General features: G+C 43.9%; 1 protein-coding gene across 1 annotated transcript; it reads right to left on the bottom strand.

The window, feature by feature from the left end:
* Positions 1-1,965: 1,965 nt before the first annotated feature.
* On the bottom strand, positions 1,966-18,044 carry nomo (nodal modulator). The gene is made up of 31 exons (XM_076728276.1): positions 17,839-18,044; positions 17,182-17,271; positions 17,051-17,096; positions 16,827-16,927; positions 16,330-16,436; positions 16,145-16,217; positions 14,541-14,693; positions 14,253-14,390; positions 13,630-13,719; positions 13,445-13,550; positions 13,157-13,307; positions 12,850-13,027; positions 12,426-12,567; positions 12,196-12,327; positions 11,372-11,508; positions 11,179-11,266; positions 10,914-10,977; positions 10,718-10,813; positions 10,390-10,611; positions 9,774-9,856; positions 9,486-9,645; positions 8,272-8,398; positions 7,534-7,647; positions 7,250-7,377; positions 6,922-7,063; positions 6,659-6,742; positions 5,514-5,624; positions 5,310-5,411; positions 5,055-5,174; positions 4,740-4,832; positions 1,966-4,429 (listed from the first exon to the last, which is right to left on the bottom strand). The coding sequence occupies exons 1-31, from the start codon at positions 17,992-17,994 to the stop codon at positions 4,298-4,300; spliced, it is 3,666 nt and encodes a 1,221-aa protein (XP_076584391.1). The 5' UTR covers positions 17,995-18,044; the 3' UTR covers positions 1,966-4,297.
* Positions 18,045-18,187: the final 143 nt, after the last annotated feature.

Below are 18,187 nucleotides of genomic sequence, written 5' to 3'. Positions count from 1 at the left end.
GATTCTTTTTTTTTTTCTATGTTAAATGACTAAGTGTTCAAATTTGACAAACCAGTATAGCAGTATCTTAGAATATGGACAGAAAACCCAGGGAAAAAATATTATACTTAAATCATACTTATTGAAGTATGTAGAAAGTACCTGTTGTGTCGTCTTCAAGTATTACTCAAGTGGTACTCAAGTAGTCCTTGAGTACCACTTGAGTAATACTTGAGTAATACTTGAGTATACTTAAAGTATAATAGTTTTCTAAATTAGCGCAAACCTTTTACAAACTGTATAAAATATATATCCATGCTAATCATGGATATATATTTTATAGTTTTTTTAATCTTATTTAAATTATAATGTGCCTGTGTCTGTTGTATCTTTTATGTCCTATAAATAGCACTGATATGAGCATTCTACCTCAATTTCGTTGTACCTGTGCAATGACAATTAAAGATATTTGAATTTTTTGAATTTGAGTGTACTGAAAATCATGATCCATCAACATTCAAAACAACAGTAAAATTGTATTATATCCCAAATATGTTGGAAATGCACTGATATACTTAAAATGAAGTGAAATTAAAGCACATTTTAATTAAACATGCTAATAATGTACTACAAATACTGCAAAATAAGTATACTTGTCAAGAATTTGTAATTTAGTGTGCTTAAGTAGAATTTATAATACGCTTAGAATAAAGTCCCCTTTCTGTAAGTACTTTGAAATACCACTTCAAGTATAGCAGAATGAGTACATTCATTTTAATACATTTATGTTGAACTTAATGACATCTAGTCAGAAGTACACATTTTAAAAGTATGTGTCAAGCTAAATTAAGCCAAAAAGTAGTACTTGTAATGACTTTTCTATACCTAAATTCTCTTTTTAAGACACTAAAGTAGATTACTTTTAGACTTGGGAACACCAAGAACAGAAGAAGCCTGTGTAACAGAGGAAATAAGCTCTCTGAAAGACGAACAGCAGCAGCGCAATCAGCCTAATACACTTCATTTTACAGAAGAGGGGCAGAACAACAGAACAGCTTAAGAACATTGTGCTTGTACGTCCCTGTTTTGACATTCGCGTCCAATCAAATGCTCCTATCACAGGTCAGTTCTGTGCAGCCTCAAGGCATTTTGAAATTTTGCAGCTGGCTTATGCACTCGCTCTTAACTTTATCCTTCATCTATGGTTCGTTAGACTTCCAAATAAAATGCTCGTGAATACTGGACTAACCACAGCCACAGTGGGATGCTTAAGCTGCTCTGTGACACTCTGGTAAACAGCAACAGCTTAAAAAGCTAATGGTGTATCAGGGTTGTGTTTCTGAGAGTATATTTTAGAGTATTTGCCCCTTGTGGTCAAAAACATGCCCTTTTCACAGTAAACATTTTCACATTATAGCACAACAGACAGGTTTAATTACTGCCAATCACAAAGTCCCATCCACGGGTCCCAGTATGAGCCGTGCTGGTAGCGCCGAAAGTGGCACACCTAAGTGGAACGAAGTGAAGCCATCCTTAATGTTATTAGTTCCAGCTGTGCTTTTACTGCTTCGACATGTCAAAACATCTGCTCTGGAAGAAGAAAGAAAAGGCCAGGTGCGTTTTTGAGACACCTGACAAATTTCCGCTTAATTCCGAGTTCAGGAACTTTTGAACTGCCAAAACGATATCATTCATAGCAAACAGCGAGCTCCGACCCAGCCGACCTCACGGCGCCACCCAGCCACATTCCAGCTAACACCATGAGTTTGTCCATGTAATTTCCTGTGGTCATACTGTTGATAAATGATGTGCCTATTATTAGCTGACAATAGAAGCTGGTCAGGAAATTGATCCCCCCCCCAACTAACACTGTTTGGTCAAGACAGCATGTGATCTCACCTACCTGAAGGTTCAATCAAAGGTGTTTTTTTTTCTATAAACTCTGGTGTTCATTTGATGCTCTTTATCCAATCCAGTGGAGTTTGGCCTGCTGTAGTTTATTAAGACCTCTGCTGTGTTTCATACTTCCACTTCCTTACCACATTAGAGCACAACATTCACACCGAAACTCAGTCCAGTGACATTTCTACTCAGAGCATTTCAACCTCTCTTAACCAAACATCAGCTTGTCCTCCTGCACTCTAATGTGCCCTCAAGCATTTCAAACCATATGCTGCTCGGCAGAAGAGAGGGAATAATGAGAGTCAGGCTGGCTTTTATTGATTTTCCAGGAGTAATCCACATCTTTTTTAACCAAGAACTAATATAGTATATAAGTTCTGTACTTTAATATAGGATGAGATCTGTAAGCATTCATGCCTAAACTTACACTGCCCCCTAGAGGCAAAACCACAAAACAGTTGAGTCACTTTTCCTTCCAGTCAAACTTTATTATCTCAACAAAAAAGAAACCCTCAAAACAGATTCTGACCAAATGACAATTACACCCCTACCCCTGCCGCACCCCCCACCCCCCCCACCCCCCCCCCCCCACCCCAACAAACTAATCAACTCCCCTACATGTGGACTAATTGGAATAACTTTCAAGTCAGTAAATAGTCAGTGGCCTTCTCATCTTTCATCGAAATCCAGCCACAACTGAGAGCAGATGGATTAAACACAGAAAAATAATCAGGGTCCAGAGTTTTCAGTGAAGTACACAGTTGGATGGTAAGACAATGAGCTTAAGAAAACATAAATCTGCCTTGTCTTTCCAAGTTTTAACTCAAGGTCACGAAAGACCCTTTTTAAGTATTCTCATTTCTGTCCTCTTAAACTGCATGTCGGATCTAGAACAGCTTGTCACACGCTTCATCTGACCGAACATCATTAAAAAAAAACAAAAAACAAGCACACTTCTGAAGGACATTTCCCCGAACACAAACCAAGTTACCATTCACATCTAATTACAAATATGTTAATAAATTAATCAGCCATCAGTTACCCCCTCCAGCCCGACCCCAGTCCACCTCACCCAAAAACAAAATGATTCTCTTCGTTCAGTATTCAAACCCAAATTTCCAGCATCCTGTCCACTTTCCTGAGCTAAAGGAGAAACTGACATAAAGTCAATCTTGCATCGCACTTAACAGCTTATAAAATACCATCAGAAGTGGAGTGCATTACAGTAACTCGTGGGTGTTTAGCATTTAAGTGACACGACGTGGCTGACAACAGCACAAAGCATTTATTAGCTCGTCAGTGTGTTTGGCTGTCGCTCAATCACAGTGAGCAGTTACAGAACCAGTCCCTGTTTGTGATGTGATTCAGTTTTACATCAAATCTATGGGGTCCAATCAGGGTCAAAAAGACTGTGAGCCTGTGAAATGAAGTTAAAAAAAGTTCAAACTCTTTCATTCAACTCTTTGTAGACCTATTAAAAAATGTGTATATTGAGAAAAGATTTGTAGTTCAGCGAGTTTAAATAAACCGACTCGGTGAGTTAACTCTGCTTTTGTGAACATCTGGGTTCAAACTCAAACCAGGACACAGTTTTCTGCTTTCTTCTCAGAGCCCTGGTGTAAACTCAACGGAGGAAAAATTTCAACACAAATGTCGTTTGAACATTCTCAAATATTTCTACAACCACAAATCTCACAAACTTTTTCTCCACAGGGCTTCAAAGTGGTAAAGCTTCACACTTTGAAACATTACTGCCGGTCACTTCACAAGCTCTGAGCCTGATTGGCTCTAATTTCATCCCACAGGAACTGGACATTTTAAACACCTGTAAGTTAAACGTGGTAGCTGTGGTTAGATCTCACTAAATTCCAGCCACACTCTGAAGAACATCCCATTGTGAAGTGTCTGAACTGACCCCCGATGCCAGCAGGTGAAAGACATGAGTCCTAAACTTTGTCAGAACTGATATCGAAAGCATTCAGCACACGCAAAAGGCTTGAGTTGACCTCGATAAATTACAAAGGTATAAAAATGGCTCATATTCTATCACAAATACTGACAATTTTCTTAGACATTGAGTGTTTTTTGAAAAAAAAAAAGAAAAAAAGAAAAAAAAAGAAAACGACCAGTAAAACGTCAGCGCTCAGTCCAGTGTGTCTGAACGGCTGATGAAGAGGTGGTAATGCGCATTGAGTGGTTCGTGTTAGGCTTCACTTGGGGCCAAATCACATCTCAGTGAGCTAAATAGTTCACGGGCACACACAATTAGCCAAAGCCAAACGTTAAGAGGTTTATCTTGTGGACCAACATCTACTCTACGAGTGAGCCCACAGTGCTCTCTGAGGCTGCGGCCATGCGTGCGAGTGTACTATTTAGCGTGCAAAGATGTGGTCTGTGGTGAGCCGTGGGTGTGTGCTCATGTACGCCTGGCCTTCTGTCTCTTGGCCTGACGTTTGGCTTCGTCCAGAGCAGCCATGTCCCCGCTGGCTTGGGCCATGCTCCTCACTCCCTGGATGCGATTCACCACCTGTAAGAGGAGGGGGATTACCTGCAAAACAGGTCGGCAAACGCTGTTAAACAAACGCCATTTGTTTTGTTTCTTACTTGAAATATGAAGAAAATCCCTGAAAAAAGTAATTAAGAGGAATTAACACATGGATAAGTGCTGATTATAAAACATCAAAACAACAGGAAGTGGGACATTCTTCTTGATGTCCTTCCAAATTTCAGGCTTGGGCATGATAAGACCAAATCCCAGTGAGGTTTATTCCAACTAAATAAATAAAAAAACGCAAAATTGTCACGCAAGAAAAGCTCTTTGGATGTGTTGTGTGGAGCAGGTGGAGGTGGTTACGTACCTTCTCGTGGTTGTACGCTGCTAACAGGAGCAGCAGCGTGAGGGGCAGAGCTATGTAGGAGCCCTGGGCAACATCCTGGTCAGGCACTTTACGCTGTGGGAAAACACACACAGAAACACACAACGAGGGATGAGACAACCCCAGAGAAACGGCACAATCCTCACTGCTTTCCAATACAAAACCTGCCACAGTACGCCTCACTATAAGCCAGGAATCCTGTCGTTCTTGGCGGTAAAAAAGAAAATATTCCAGCACAGAAAACAGGCGTTGAAACATTGGGCAGGGTAAACTTAAAAAAAAGCATGTGCGTCTTACGGTGGGGTTGAAGGTGAGCGTGACGTGCTTGTGGTAGCCGCTGGAGGTGAAGGTGACCTGAGGCAGAGTGAAGTCATACTGGGAGCGGGACAGCGTGGAGTACAGCATCAGCACGTAGCTCTGGAGCAGAGAGAGGAAGGTGACCTTAGATCCAACAACAGCCTGTCCTGTTCAGTCTACAGCCGTCCATACATTTAGTCAAATATACAAGCTGACAATCTGACATCCTTTTACAGCTAAATTCCAAGCAGATACCTCTCCATCTCTGTCCAGAGGAGGGAAGTGGAAGAAGAGGGACTGTCCCAGAGAGACGCTGTTGATTGGGTTGTCCAGATTGTCACTCTTGTAAAGCTTCACCTGGGGAAAGAAAAGGGAGAAAAAGTAGTAAAGCTTTGAGTAAAGCTACAGAAATGTGTGTAAGACTGCAGTGCAGGGGTAATATAAGCCAAGCGGCCCTACCGATAGTGTTGGGAGATGTTCAGGGGACGTGTGGACGTTTCCGCTGAGGTCAAACTGATTGATTTGCCTGAAGGCGATGATGTTGACCCCGTCAATGTCATTGCTGCCCACCTGAGAGGGAAGGCAGAGCTTAATGTACAGATACAACTCTGCACTCCTTCAGAAAGCGGCAAATGTGAACAGCGGATAAAGCTTTGTACAAGTCACACGGCGTGATAATAACAGAGAATTAAGTGGAATTAAGGCATTTCCTGCCTTGCCACAGAGATTAGGGGGTCTGCACTTTTCAGACAAGCTAAAATTATGAACAGAGAGGTTTAAACTTGCAATGGGATTATCGCTGCTTTTGTTCTGCGTATAGAAAGGCCCCATGTGATAAGGCCGCTGATAAGTCATAATCACAGGGTTCCCACAGTTACGTTAACAATTGAATTACAAAAGTTTTCCATACCCTCCTGTATCTAGCCTTCAGTGCTCGCCATGAAACAACCTTTAAAAATGCTATGACATTGAGAATGTGTAACAGTTTGGACTGCAGGATCAAGAACGGCCTTTTAGAAGAGGTTCACGGTTCAACTCTTGAACAGTCTATCTAATAAAAAGGTTTAGTAGCTGTTCTGGGGTTTTGGATCATAGTCCATGATATTCATCAACAGATCATTTCAATGAGGCCAGTGTGTTGATGCAGCAACACAACGCCGGGTCGTCAGGTAAGAAAGTTGACCCAGACTCAACTTCTGCTGCAGCGTCATGCAGCGACCCTGCAGCCTGCAGCTGTTTCTAGTCTGAATAATAATCTCTGATCTTAACAGAGCTCTGCAGCCCTGCTCCTCGTCTCTGCTAATTCTCGGCTAGCAGCTCGAGGCTACGTTAGCAGCTACTAGCATGCCAAAGTCGAATCTACAACTGACTTGCCGGTGGCTGAATAGGATTTTTGGTTTTGACAAGAAGGAGGGATGTATGGAACGAAAAGGCATCGATTTTGATGCTTTCCTATAAACTGTCCGTTGTGAGTCCAGTGGTATAGGAGTGCAGTGCTAAATTGCTCTTATAATTGTTATTACTCCTGCAAAACCTACATTTGTTTACTGCACACATCATCGAGCAGTGAAGCCTCGTGGACCTTTCATACATCTGCGTCTTACCTCTATAGCTCTGTGTTGCGGTAAGGCCCTCTCAATGTGGTCATTGCCTTCAGCTCGCAGCTGAATTAGATATTTGCAACCCGGCTGCAAGGAAACATCACATCCATTAAGTCATATAAGGTGCACAGTAGAAAGGCTTACGTTACAGTACAAGTATAGCATTGCTGTGTAAAATCACATACAGTCCATTAGCTACTTGTGTGTGTATTCATGTTAGTTTTCACCCCTCCAGTCTGACTGTGACATGTTCCCAGCATACTCACCAGCAGACCCCGGAGTCTGAAGCGACCCTCCTCATCGGTGACGGTGTCCTCGCTGTAGAGGCTGCATTCTCCCTGTCCCACCGCCTCCACCGCCACGTCCCTCTCTGCATCCCCGCTCAGAGACTGCACAGCTCCATAGCAGCTGAGGACAGTAACAAGACCGTGACCCTGATCAGACTCTACAGCGCTACGGACATTTGTGGAGCTAGACCCTCGTCTAGTCTGACAACAAACAGCATCAAAGGGTAAAGAAAATCTGAGCAGCACGTTGTGGATACTGAAACAGGAAGTTCTACAGAGCTAAACTGCACAAGGCACATCTGTATACCTGTAAGCAGTCTTGATACCAATTATATCGATGCTGAGGTTTTGCCCCTCCTCCACTGTGATCATCTGAGATGCCGGCTCAAAGCGGAACTCCTTCATCATTGGCTTGAAGTAGTACTGACCAGGACTCTGACGAGAGGGAATATCAAACGGAGAGCAGAAGAATATATACGTCAGCTCGAGCAACCACAAGTCAAAGCATGCCTGCAATCAGCTTTACAGCAGGCTCGTGCTGGAAGAACATTACAACAGTGAAGACAAATTAACACATTTCTGGATCCCTACCAGGTTATTAAAGGTGAGCAGGCCAGTGTCCTGGGTCAGCAGGTTGGAGCGAAACTGTCCTCCGCTCAGAGACAGGAGGACACCCGACAGGGCGTGACCATCCTCTGATTTGATCTAAAGCACGGAGGGAAGGAGAGGGAAGCTGCTTATATTACACTACATGAGGGTGTCAAGAATTAATTGAAAAACAGTGTTATAGCTGTGGATGAACTCACAGGTAACAGATTCAACTCCTTCAGTCGGACTAAATGTCCACTGTGATGAGGCCAAACTAGCACAGAGAAATCTTGAAATCATTCAAATTGTGGATATAATGAGGTTGGGGAAGTTGGATAAAAACTCGTTATTGATGCTGCACAAAAAAATTTGAAAGGAATTTTTCACACTCTGAAAGGGGAAACTAACACTTTTGCCTCAGAGCCGCTGTAGATAACTGCAGACCCTTTTAACCAAGGCGACACACACAGAATAGTAGAAAACCGATTCAGTGATCATCATGATGGTTTCTATTAATTATATTTTGTGAAAACATACAGTAGAACTAACAACACTTCATGTCACTTCATATTCCACTTAAACTACCTAATCAGTGAGAGTAGTAAATGTGTGCAAAGAGCTATAATTTTAAGACACTTAGTGTCGGCTAAATAGTAATATATAATAATAGCAGACGTTAAAGTGGCTGGTGATTACTGAGATGTAACTGGGATGTATGCAAGTGAGGCTGGTCACATGTACCTTGAAGGTGACACCAGCCAGAGCGAACGCCTTGAAATCTCCCTGTGTTCCCTCCACTGGACTCAGGACGAAGCCTTCTTTACTGGCACTGATGTCGTACTGCCGGTCGCTGTGGAGGGGACCCACGCTGACAGAAAGAGAGCAGAGAGAGGTGGTCAGGGCTGCACGTCTCCAGGGTGCATACCAGCCAGCATATAAAACCAAATGGCATACATATGATAGTGACATAATAATACAGAATTCCATCCAATATGAATCAAAAATAAATGATAAAACTGACACTTTTGATACTGACATGTCAAAGCTGAATAATGATTTGCTGCCTGTGAAGAACTACTTTTTGTTCAGGGCTCAAGGCAACTGCTGACAAACCTTATCATGTCCATATACAGGAAATGTAACATTGCTATGTATTCAGTGAGTTAAGCTGAGGCTGAACCTTTTTTTAAGCCTCTATCAGTTCACATTTTCGGACCATTAAACGCTGAATTAGCTATTAGCAGTTCCTGCTAGCAACCTACCCATGTCTGTACAAACAGCTATCATGGGATTCATCTGATACTGAAGAAAACTTTAAAATGTGATGATCCTCTGGAGTTAGATGAGCATATATCTGTTAAGTGGAGAAGTCACACATGTCTGTGGGTTCAAATATGAGTTATGACTGCTCGCGTGGCTGTTTGACCTCTGGAGAAGACCAACCAAACAAGTGTTAACAAACAGGGAAGTCAAACTTTTCCATTTGTTTTCATGCCATGGACAGTACAGACGCAGCACTTCATGAACTCCAAGCCCTCAGCCCCGTCGACAGTGTTTACCCTGAAGTCCTTTTAAACAGCCTGCACAAACCGGTTGGTCTCTCACGCACAGATTGTGAGTTAACAGTCTGTTTGGCTGACCTGCGCTAACACGGACATTTTTTTTAAAACTCTCTGGGCTAGAACAGCAAACTACATTACTGCCAGAGTTTTAACTAGGACCCACACATGGCCGCTGTTCCTACACCTCTTTAGGGGTTCAAATGTATTTATGGACGGGCCCTTTGGTATATTAATGACTTGTTAAGATCCTGACTCTTTTTCCTTTCAGCATGACAAAACTCTCTGATTTAGACTTATTAATTAGCTCCTTGTGTCACTGGCTCTGGAACATCCTCCCTCTAATTTCCATGCACTTTATTTGTATTTCTCCACTTAAGTGTGGGGTTCTCATACTTGTATGCTCCCATCTCGTTAGTGGCCACAGTAATGAGTGGTGTAGCAGCTCCTCTTTCCGTGATGGAGATCTCCACGCCCTGCAGCTCTGGTGACACCTTGCCCTCCAGGAAGAGACCTGCACGCCCCGCGATGTCCACCAGTCGACCTGGACACGACTCTGTGGAGAGTGCAATAGCTTTAGCTTGTTGGTGTTGCAAGGAATGAAAGACTTAGGAAGCAGCTATGACAAAGATGCAAACAGATAAAGACGGGTTGATAGATGACAGAGTGTGTGAAGGGACTTACCTCCAGTGATAGTGGCCTCTACCTCAGGAGGGTAGAACAGCAGTTCCTTAGAGGAGGGTGTCACTGTGATCTTCTCTCCAGCCCTGCACAGTCACATAATATACACTGATTCATCGCCCTTCACACACTCTTAGACTTCGTGGTTGCTATTAGTGGATGTCAACCAGACACTGACAATAAAGTTGCAAAGTGAAAGGAGTTATTTGGGGTTCCAGTGTGCTGGAGGTAAAAGTCCTGTTCATTTTCTCCACAGACTAACTTCAGGGGACTCACAGCTGGATACTCTCCTGGTTAAATCCTCAGTACAAAAGATGAGCGAAAATATCTAGCTCTTTGATGAAAAGTCCAGAAGTTACACACCTGTGGACATAAAACTTTAACATAGAAGTTTACTTCAACTCCACAGGGGGCCTTTCATTCAGAAAGGTCCAATCAGGAGCTTAAAGTTCTGCTACATGTGCAGCTTAAGTGGAAGTTAAAGAACACACTTCTCAGAAAACTGATGAATTTGGTTTTGAATTTTCAATGTGCTACAGCTTTGTTTCAGCCCTCATGGGCACTGCTAAGAGCGCAGAGCATGAGGTAAAAAATGCAGTGGACATGCAGTGGCCCCGACCTGGCCCAGTAGGAGAACTCATAGTGGAAGGGGCCTGTCAGCTCATCCGCCTTCTCTTGGATGGGAGGGCTGTCATCCCGGGCTCCGCCTTCCTCCTCAGCAGCGCGGCGCTCTCGCTCTAGACGGCGCAGCTGAATCTCTTGCAGCTGTTGCTCCTGCCTCTGCTCCTCCAGGCTCCGCAGGGGGCCCAGCACCAGCGCCGGCTCACTCTCGATAGACGATCTGAACGAGTGGAGGCAGGAAAAAAAAAAGCATTTTAGCTGGACATCTGCAGAAGGTTGCACAGCAGCTAGCATTAGCACGCAGGGTCACGCCAATTCTTCATTACTTGATGGTAACTGTGACGTCTAGGATCTTGTCGGTGGTGATGAGCCCGGTCATGTGATGCCGCACTGCAGTCAGGGTCAGGATACTGGGGGCTGAGCTGTTGGACACAGGTGAACAACAGTCACTTGGGTGAACTAAACAGAGGCAGAACATTCTTCGAATGCAGAAACAAATGGACGCAGCTTCTCATTACTTACGTGTCGTAGGTGTAGAAGTCCTGCTCAAACTGGTGGCAGGAGCGGGGGGTGACTTTGTAAACACCTGGACAAGCCATTGTTGGTTGATTAATTACTTTGCTCCAGTTTTATATTTAGGCAAGTCTGACACAGACCTTTTGGCTGAAAATGCTGCACTCTAACTATGCACAAGGGAACAGTTGGTACGCTGAGATTTTTTTTCTTCTCTAGATATGCTAATTCATACTGTGTTTAGCTAATGAGAGGTCAGGAGAATGAACTTCACCAGGCTTGGAGAGGCAGAAGCGGTTGACTCCCTTCGAGAGGTTGTACACGCCGACGTTCTCGGGTTTGCTGCCATCTTGGAAGAACTCCTGTGCAGAAAAACACGTTAGTTCGAATTGGAACAATAATTGCGGAACGAGCCGCCATCTGCTGCAGCACGCACCAGGCGCGGCCACTGTGACTGAAACACTGACCAAAGTAATGGCATGGGACAGGGAGCAGCGCAGGATGTAGCCAATCTGTCTGAACTCCACCCCCAAGACGTCGGAGTCCAGAACCTCCACTTCCACGGACTTATGCTTCCAGCACCACTCCTCGTGAGAGATGCTCACTGACATGTTGGAGAAGATGGAGAAGAACAAATTATGAATAAACAGACTAAAAGCAACAGAGACAGAAATGTGAGCGTCTGCGCTGACAAGGCTTAAATGTGTCCCCCCAGCCAAGGTCAGGCATTCACACTGAAGATCTTCTAATGATCTCATCTATGAACAAATGCCTAAGAACGTCATCTACTCGCACTGCTTGGGCCTGGGAACACTACAAGCTGAGTAAACATGCCTCAAAGACACTGTGTGTGCAGACTGCTCGCAGGCACATAAAACAGATTGTGTGTATTGAACAGTGAGTGAGATGGATGCAGCACCAGAAGGTAGAGGAACACTGGCTGAATAATGTGCGCTTCCTGAAAGCTGCTCACACCAATTATGATCCAAATCTGGTAATTACTAATTGATTTCCCCACAATCGTTAGAGAGTGTTTAGTGAGGTCTCCGAATAGAAATGTACACGGAATGGAAGAATCTGTATATACGATGGTTAGCTTGAGGTCGCCCGGTCAAAACTCGTACGCTGACTCTGCATTTGTTATCCTCTTAAAATAACTTCATCAAATAACAACCACCACGTTCTAAATGGCAACAGCTCAAATTGACCCCAAATGAATGAAAGAAATAAATGTCACAACTATCATTAGTACTATAATTATGAATGTAAGCTGTTGGTGGTGAATCCTGACCTTTGTACTTCCCAGGTAAAACACCGTCAAAGGAGAAGCTGAGGGTGTCACTGCTGCCAGACAGCGCCACCGCCCTCCTCTCTCCCTGTCGACTCACTGGCTGCAGGGTTACTGACAGGTCATCACAGGAAGCTGGAGGCCAACCAGAGGACACAAGGTCAGTTTATGTGGAAATATGCACAAAGATGGAATAAAGATGGAATGTTTCTGTGGGTTGAAGCGTGTGTTACCTAGACAGTAGACTTTTCCAGAGACAGAAGCCATGAATTGGGTGAAAAGTAGGTCTGTGAGGGGACGGTCCACAAGGGAGACATCCAGGGCCTGAGGCTGCAGAGCCAGGCCTGCTTTCACCTCGGCCTCAGGGAGAGACACCTGCACACGTGAAGTATAACCAAAGTCATCTTGTAGAAAGCCAAGTTTTTAAACATACAAATATATAAGCACCAAAATGAGTTATATCTATGAAAACATCTCAAAGCTGACTGGTATAATATCATTGACTTATTGAATACTCTTATATGTCATGGTTTCAACAGACAAATACCGGAAATCTGAGAACAGCTGAAGGGAACCTTCATGTGCATTTAATTAGTGAGCCTGTGGGCAAACTACTAAAATTCTAGTCAAACAGGTGAATCTGAATGTTAGACCGACCTGCACACTGTAGTCTCCAGGTTTGGCCTGAAAGCAGAAGGCCCCCTGTGGATCGGATTCGATGGTCTTGCTGGAGGCCTTGTCTTGGTCCTGGTGTGTCAGAGTGACCTTGTAGCGGCCCTGCTGCTTCATGCCCTCAGGCAGGCGACTGATGGAGATCTGGCCACACACACTGAACCTGCGTGGAGCCGACATGAGAACTCAGATCAAGCTGGTCAGCAGCGTGGTAACAGCTGAGCTGAAGCTCAATCTCTCTCATTAATTTCAAAGCATGTATCATGCGAAAATGTATGCGAGCCGGACGGACCCCGCTGTGACGATGTCAGGGAGCTGGGGCGTGTTGGGGGCGATCTTCACCGTGATTGGCTCAAAGAACATGAGCTCCTTGTTGACACGGATGGTGTAGGTACCAGCCGTCATGTTCTCCAACCGGAAAGAACCGTCCTCCTTGCTGATGACTGCGAGGGCAGAATAGCAAAGCAGGCGTGAACGTGTGTAAAGGATTGAGAAGCACTGAACGCACAAATTGAGCATTCACACAATTGTTTGGTTGTTGGCACTGAAACTAAAGCATGGAGTCCTCTGCTCTGGTTACCTTTGATCTGGTTGTTGAGAGACACTGAGGCATCAGGGACGCCCTCCCCACCAACGCTGTTGAGAACTCGGCCCGTCACAGAGAAGCCCATGACACGGAAGATGGGCTGCACGCAGAACAAACATGTCAAAATGTGACATCACGTAACTAATACTGAAAACCTGCAGTATGATTTGATGCTTTACCTCCAGTTTCAAACTGTTGTGTTCCACCTTGAAATTCATCCTGGAGGGAGCGACGTCAAATGTGATCCTTTCTCCCCTGTAGAAAGGCACCTGAAGTGAAGGATGTCACAAACGCAGAATGAGAGGCAGAAATAATTAGATTTAGTTTTTCAGTGCACTGCGCAGGTTAAAGTTACAATGTCATGACATCAAACCCTATTTTTTGATATCTATCTATCTACTTATAGAAGCAATTAGCTCCAATTATAGTAGTTTTTAGTGGAAGTGGTGGAGTCTGCCGTTCCCACTTTGGGTTCAAATTGCTTGCCTAAGCCTGGGATGTGAAGGGGACATGTCAGAAACATTCTGCAGTTTTGGTTAAAGCATGATGTTACACACTCCAACACATTTATGTGGTATATAATAAATCAGAATTTTAGTCTGACATTCTGTTTTCAGTGTTATTCTGGTAAACAATGGAAAACTGCAAACAGATAATTTTCTATATTTCTGACATATTAGCTGCTCAAGGAGTGTCTGCTTTAGTATTGAACTGCACTTGCTGTGACAGACAGAGACCTAGAAAATGTAAAGTGAGATTCGAAATGGGGACAGCCTTCTTCTGGTTTGTACAGAAAGCTTACCACAGTGTACTCGCCGCTGGCCAGCGAGGGGAAGACAAAGGTCCCGTCTTCTCTGGACAGAGCGCTGCATATATAGACCAGGGAGCCGTCTCCAGAATCTGCCCCCTCCACCGGGGATGTGTTACAGCCACTGACGTCCTGAAAACACACCAACAAATATGGAGCAATGCAACTTAGTTCACCTAAAATTCATACAGAACTCCATGATATGCTAAAAATAAAGCAGTAATACTGCAAGAGTGGAAACGTTCGACTCCTTGCTGAAAATGTAAAATAATGTTGGTGTACCTCTTTCTTGACTGTGGCTGAGTACAGGAGGAAGGTGACCTCTTTCATGGGTTCTCCATCACTGCGAACCTCCCCCGAGACATCGTAGCCTCCAACTACCAGATGGTCGGCGGCCGGGGCATTGGCATTGGAGACGTGCACTGAGGTGGCACTCTATGGGAAGATGGCAAAGGTCACCACGCTAGCCGTGCTGAGGGCTGGAATAATGGGCCTGTCAGGAGCAGTGTGCTTACTGCTGGACATCGTTTGTTACAAACCAGCTAACCTGACAGGGAACCTTATCAGCTGAGCAAGTGGGCGAATCATTTTCTACACTCAAGTAATACCGAACTCAAAAGACCTCTGAGGTGATGCTTTCTTAATGACAGCACTCAGGTGGAGAGGTGCTTTAACAGTGTTAATACCTGAGCGTGGGACAGAAAATGATGTCAAACACAGGTCTGATCTGACTGCAGTTTGAAATCATTAGTTACAAACCTGCTGATCTGTCCCAGTTCTGCTCCGAGTGCCTTAATCCATCTTTTTACATCATCATTATGGGCTGCTCTATTTATATACTGAGCCAAATGGGTTTCTACTAATGTACATTTTTCATGTTTCAACGGTGTCTGTGTGTGCGATCTAGTGTATACATGTGTGTTCTCAGGTCTCTTGCAATCTCTTGATCTAAATGAGGTTTTAAGAATAAACAACCAACTTATCTATCCGTTGGAGAATGTAAGGAAAATTTGAAGGGAACCACAGAAGGTCCTTGCTAATGATCTTGACTCTTTCTCTTATGGAAGCCTTGAGAGGCAAGTGAGGAAAGAAAATTCTGTTATTGTAATACTCATTTTGGTCACAAGAGGCTGAAATGTACCACACATGGGAGAAGTTTTCTGCCAGAAAGCCTTTTTAACGCATGTTTACATTGTCAATGGTCCACTTCAACCCACACAATCTTTTCCTAAATCTAACTGACTCATTCATCCGTCTATACGTGTGCTCTGTTGCTCTTTATACTACGTCACCTGACTTCCTACAACCTCTCTGTCAGAAAGCCCTGAAGTCAAACTTTTTAGCCTCTTGTGGCCAAAATGAGTTTTAACAAAAACTGAAAAAAAAAAGTGTCAAAACTTTATTTTTCACCTGTTTTCACATTTTTATTTATGCTACAAATTAACCAATAATAAAAAAAAATTATTATACTTTTTTCATCTTTTGAACTATTTAGATCAGACTTAAAAAGTCGATCATCAGAATTTTTTTTTGCCCATTTGCCTTTCAGGGCTTCCGTACTTCCATTCTTACAGAGAGTTAATCCATATTTTCCAGAATGTGTTCCCAAAATGGTCCCAAACACGACTTAAACTTTCTGTGTGTCACCTGGTGGATCTGTTTTTCAATGAATGAAACTCTGCCAGCTCATCACTCTACAGCTCCACTCTGCTGATCAAATATTTTCAGCTCCAGTAAATAAAGCATGCAGGAGGAAGAAGAAGAACACCTGAACCCAAACCCTCCTTGAAAAAAGCCATGGGTGACATCACATCTGCCCCGCTCATGTTTCTATGTGGTCTGTGCTGTGGACATGGACGAATGGAAGCTGAAGTGAAGCTACCAACCTGCTCCAGCGTCCAGGAGGGATGGGCAGCCGTGATGTCATAACTTCCAGGGAGTACCTTTAAAAAGGTATACCTGGAGAAAAAAACGAAAACAATTTAAGACATGTTTAAATGACGTTTAAACACATTTAGTGCAGAGACACCAGTGTAAAACTCTACCAGACAGAAAGGCACGAGCCGCTTACTTTCCCCCAGGCTGTGTGACGACGCTCTGGAGTTTCTCTTCTGTTCCCATTCGGCTGAGTTTGACTTCCACTCCAGCTGGACCCAGGAGATGGCCTTTACTCAGAACCTGAACAATGCAGAGTACGTTACATAACCAGAGAGATATTTCAGAACATGAATTAATCCTGAGGCTGACACTCTTCCAAGAACACGCTCACAGAGGGCTGGATAATACGGATGGTTTTTCTGGTCTTGGATGCACAAATAAGAACTGGAAAGTCATCTGCACACACACACACACACACACACACACACACACACACACACACACACACACACACACACACACACACACACAAAGCACTGATGTGTGAGGAGCTGTTGTACAGTTGATCTCCAACACCTTCTGATGTCAGTCAGAATGTAACCTTCAACCCCATTTTAGATGCAGATAAGCTTTTAAGGTCTTCATGACAAAACATTTGCTTTAATGATGCTGAAAATCCTTCATTCTCACCGTTCCTGAGACTGAAAAGCCAGTGAAAACAAAGTTGATGTCTTCTTCTTTTGTACAGATGTCACTCACTCCATCCACATGGAGGTCGACGCTGGTTGGCTCTAATGAGAGTTTAAAAAAAAATGTTAAAAGTTGGATCAAAAGAAGCAGAAGCCGGTACAATAATGCAAACAACCTCTGATGCTGTCTTTGCATTTCCTGGACAAGCTGTCACACAGTCTTACCAAAGCTCCAGCCAAGAGGAGGCTCGATCTTCAAAACAAAGTCTCCCTGAGCAAAAGAGACAAAAGCACAGATTACAATCGCCATCAGTGAATTAACGGCTTAAAAGCATTGAAAGGAGTGAGTGTGATACCTTGTCGTAGAGCGGGATCATGAAGTAGCCATTGATCGGAGCACAATCCGTTTGATATTTCAATGAACCTTGTTTGGTGTAGAGTTTAATCTGTGCATGAAAGAAGGCAGAAAGTGTTTTTTTTTAAGTACCAAACATGGACTCAGTCTGCTAATGCTTTAAATACTGAGCTGAATGGCAAATTGGTTGAGTCGCGTGTTTCAGCTGTCATCAAAAAACAGACCACTCTATCTGAGCCTTAGTTCATTTAACCAATTAGCCAAGAGGCTAAGACCCTGGAGCCTGTGAATGAGCAGGATTAGGACTGACGGTGAGCACTTCACGTGCTCCTCGTCAACAGGTTTTAGGTTTCAGAGACAGCAGTTACGAGAAACAAATAAAGACACGCTCATGTGAGATCACATATGGGTTTTCAGTCAACCCTGACTGCGAAAAGAAATGAAAAATTAGCAAACTAGCAGATGGCTAGATGTCAAAATACATTTACTACAGTCATTTATATTTGCGAGCGACAGACACAACATTGGCTGAACATAAATAAACGTTACGGTTGTGGCTATTTCATTCAAACTGCCATTCAGTCTCCGCCTAACCTTTAACCTGGCTTACTGTGTAAACCAGCTAGCCGTTAGCTCGCTGCTAGCATTGCACTCTCACCTCGATCAGAGAGTAATTGATCTCAACGTCGGATTTCACAAATCCCCCGCATGCTACCACTATGTCATCAGAGGATACGGTCAAGAACTGAGAATAGGTGATACAGAATAACACCCAAAGAGCTCCCATGTCTGCCCGGATGGTAATTCTCAACATTTTGGCTGACTGATCTCTCACTGAGCCGAGCAACAGCACGCTGCCTCCGCTTCCGTACCAGCTGAGCTGCTGTCATCCAGTGAGCGAAGCGGCGGGAGCAGCGACCCCTGCTGGGCCGGAGGAGGTACGACTTGATGTCAGCGACCGTTTCCAGGTCAAAACCGAAAAAACAAAATAAAAAGACTGCGCAAAA

Source organism: Chaetodon auriga, chromosome 4, assembly GCF_051107435.1.
Source record: "Chaetodon auriga isolate fChaAug3 chromosome 4, fChaAug3.hap1, whole genome shotgun sequence".
NCBI lineage: Eukaryota > Metazoa > Chordata > Actinopteri > Chaetodontiformes > Chaetodontidae > Chaetodon > Chaetodon auriga.
Note: the sequence above shows the minus strand (reverse complement) of the source record. Positions and strands in the feature narration are given on the sequence as shown.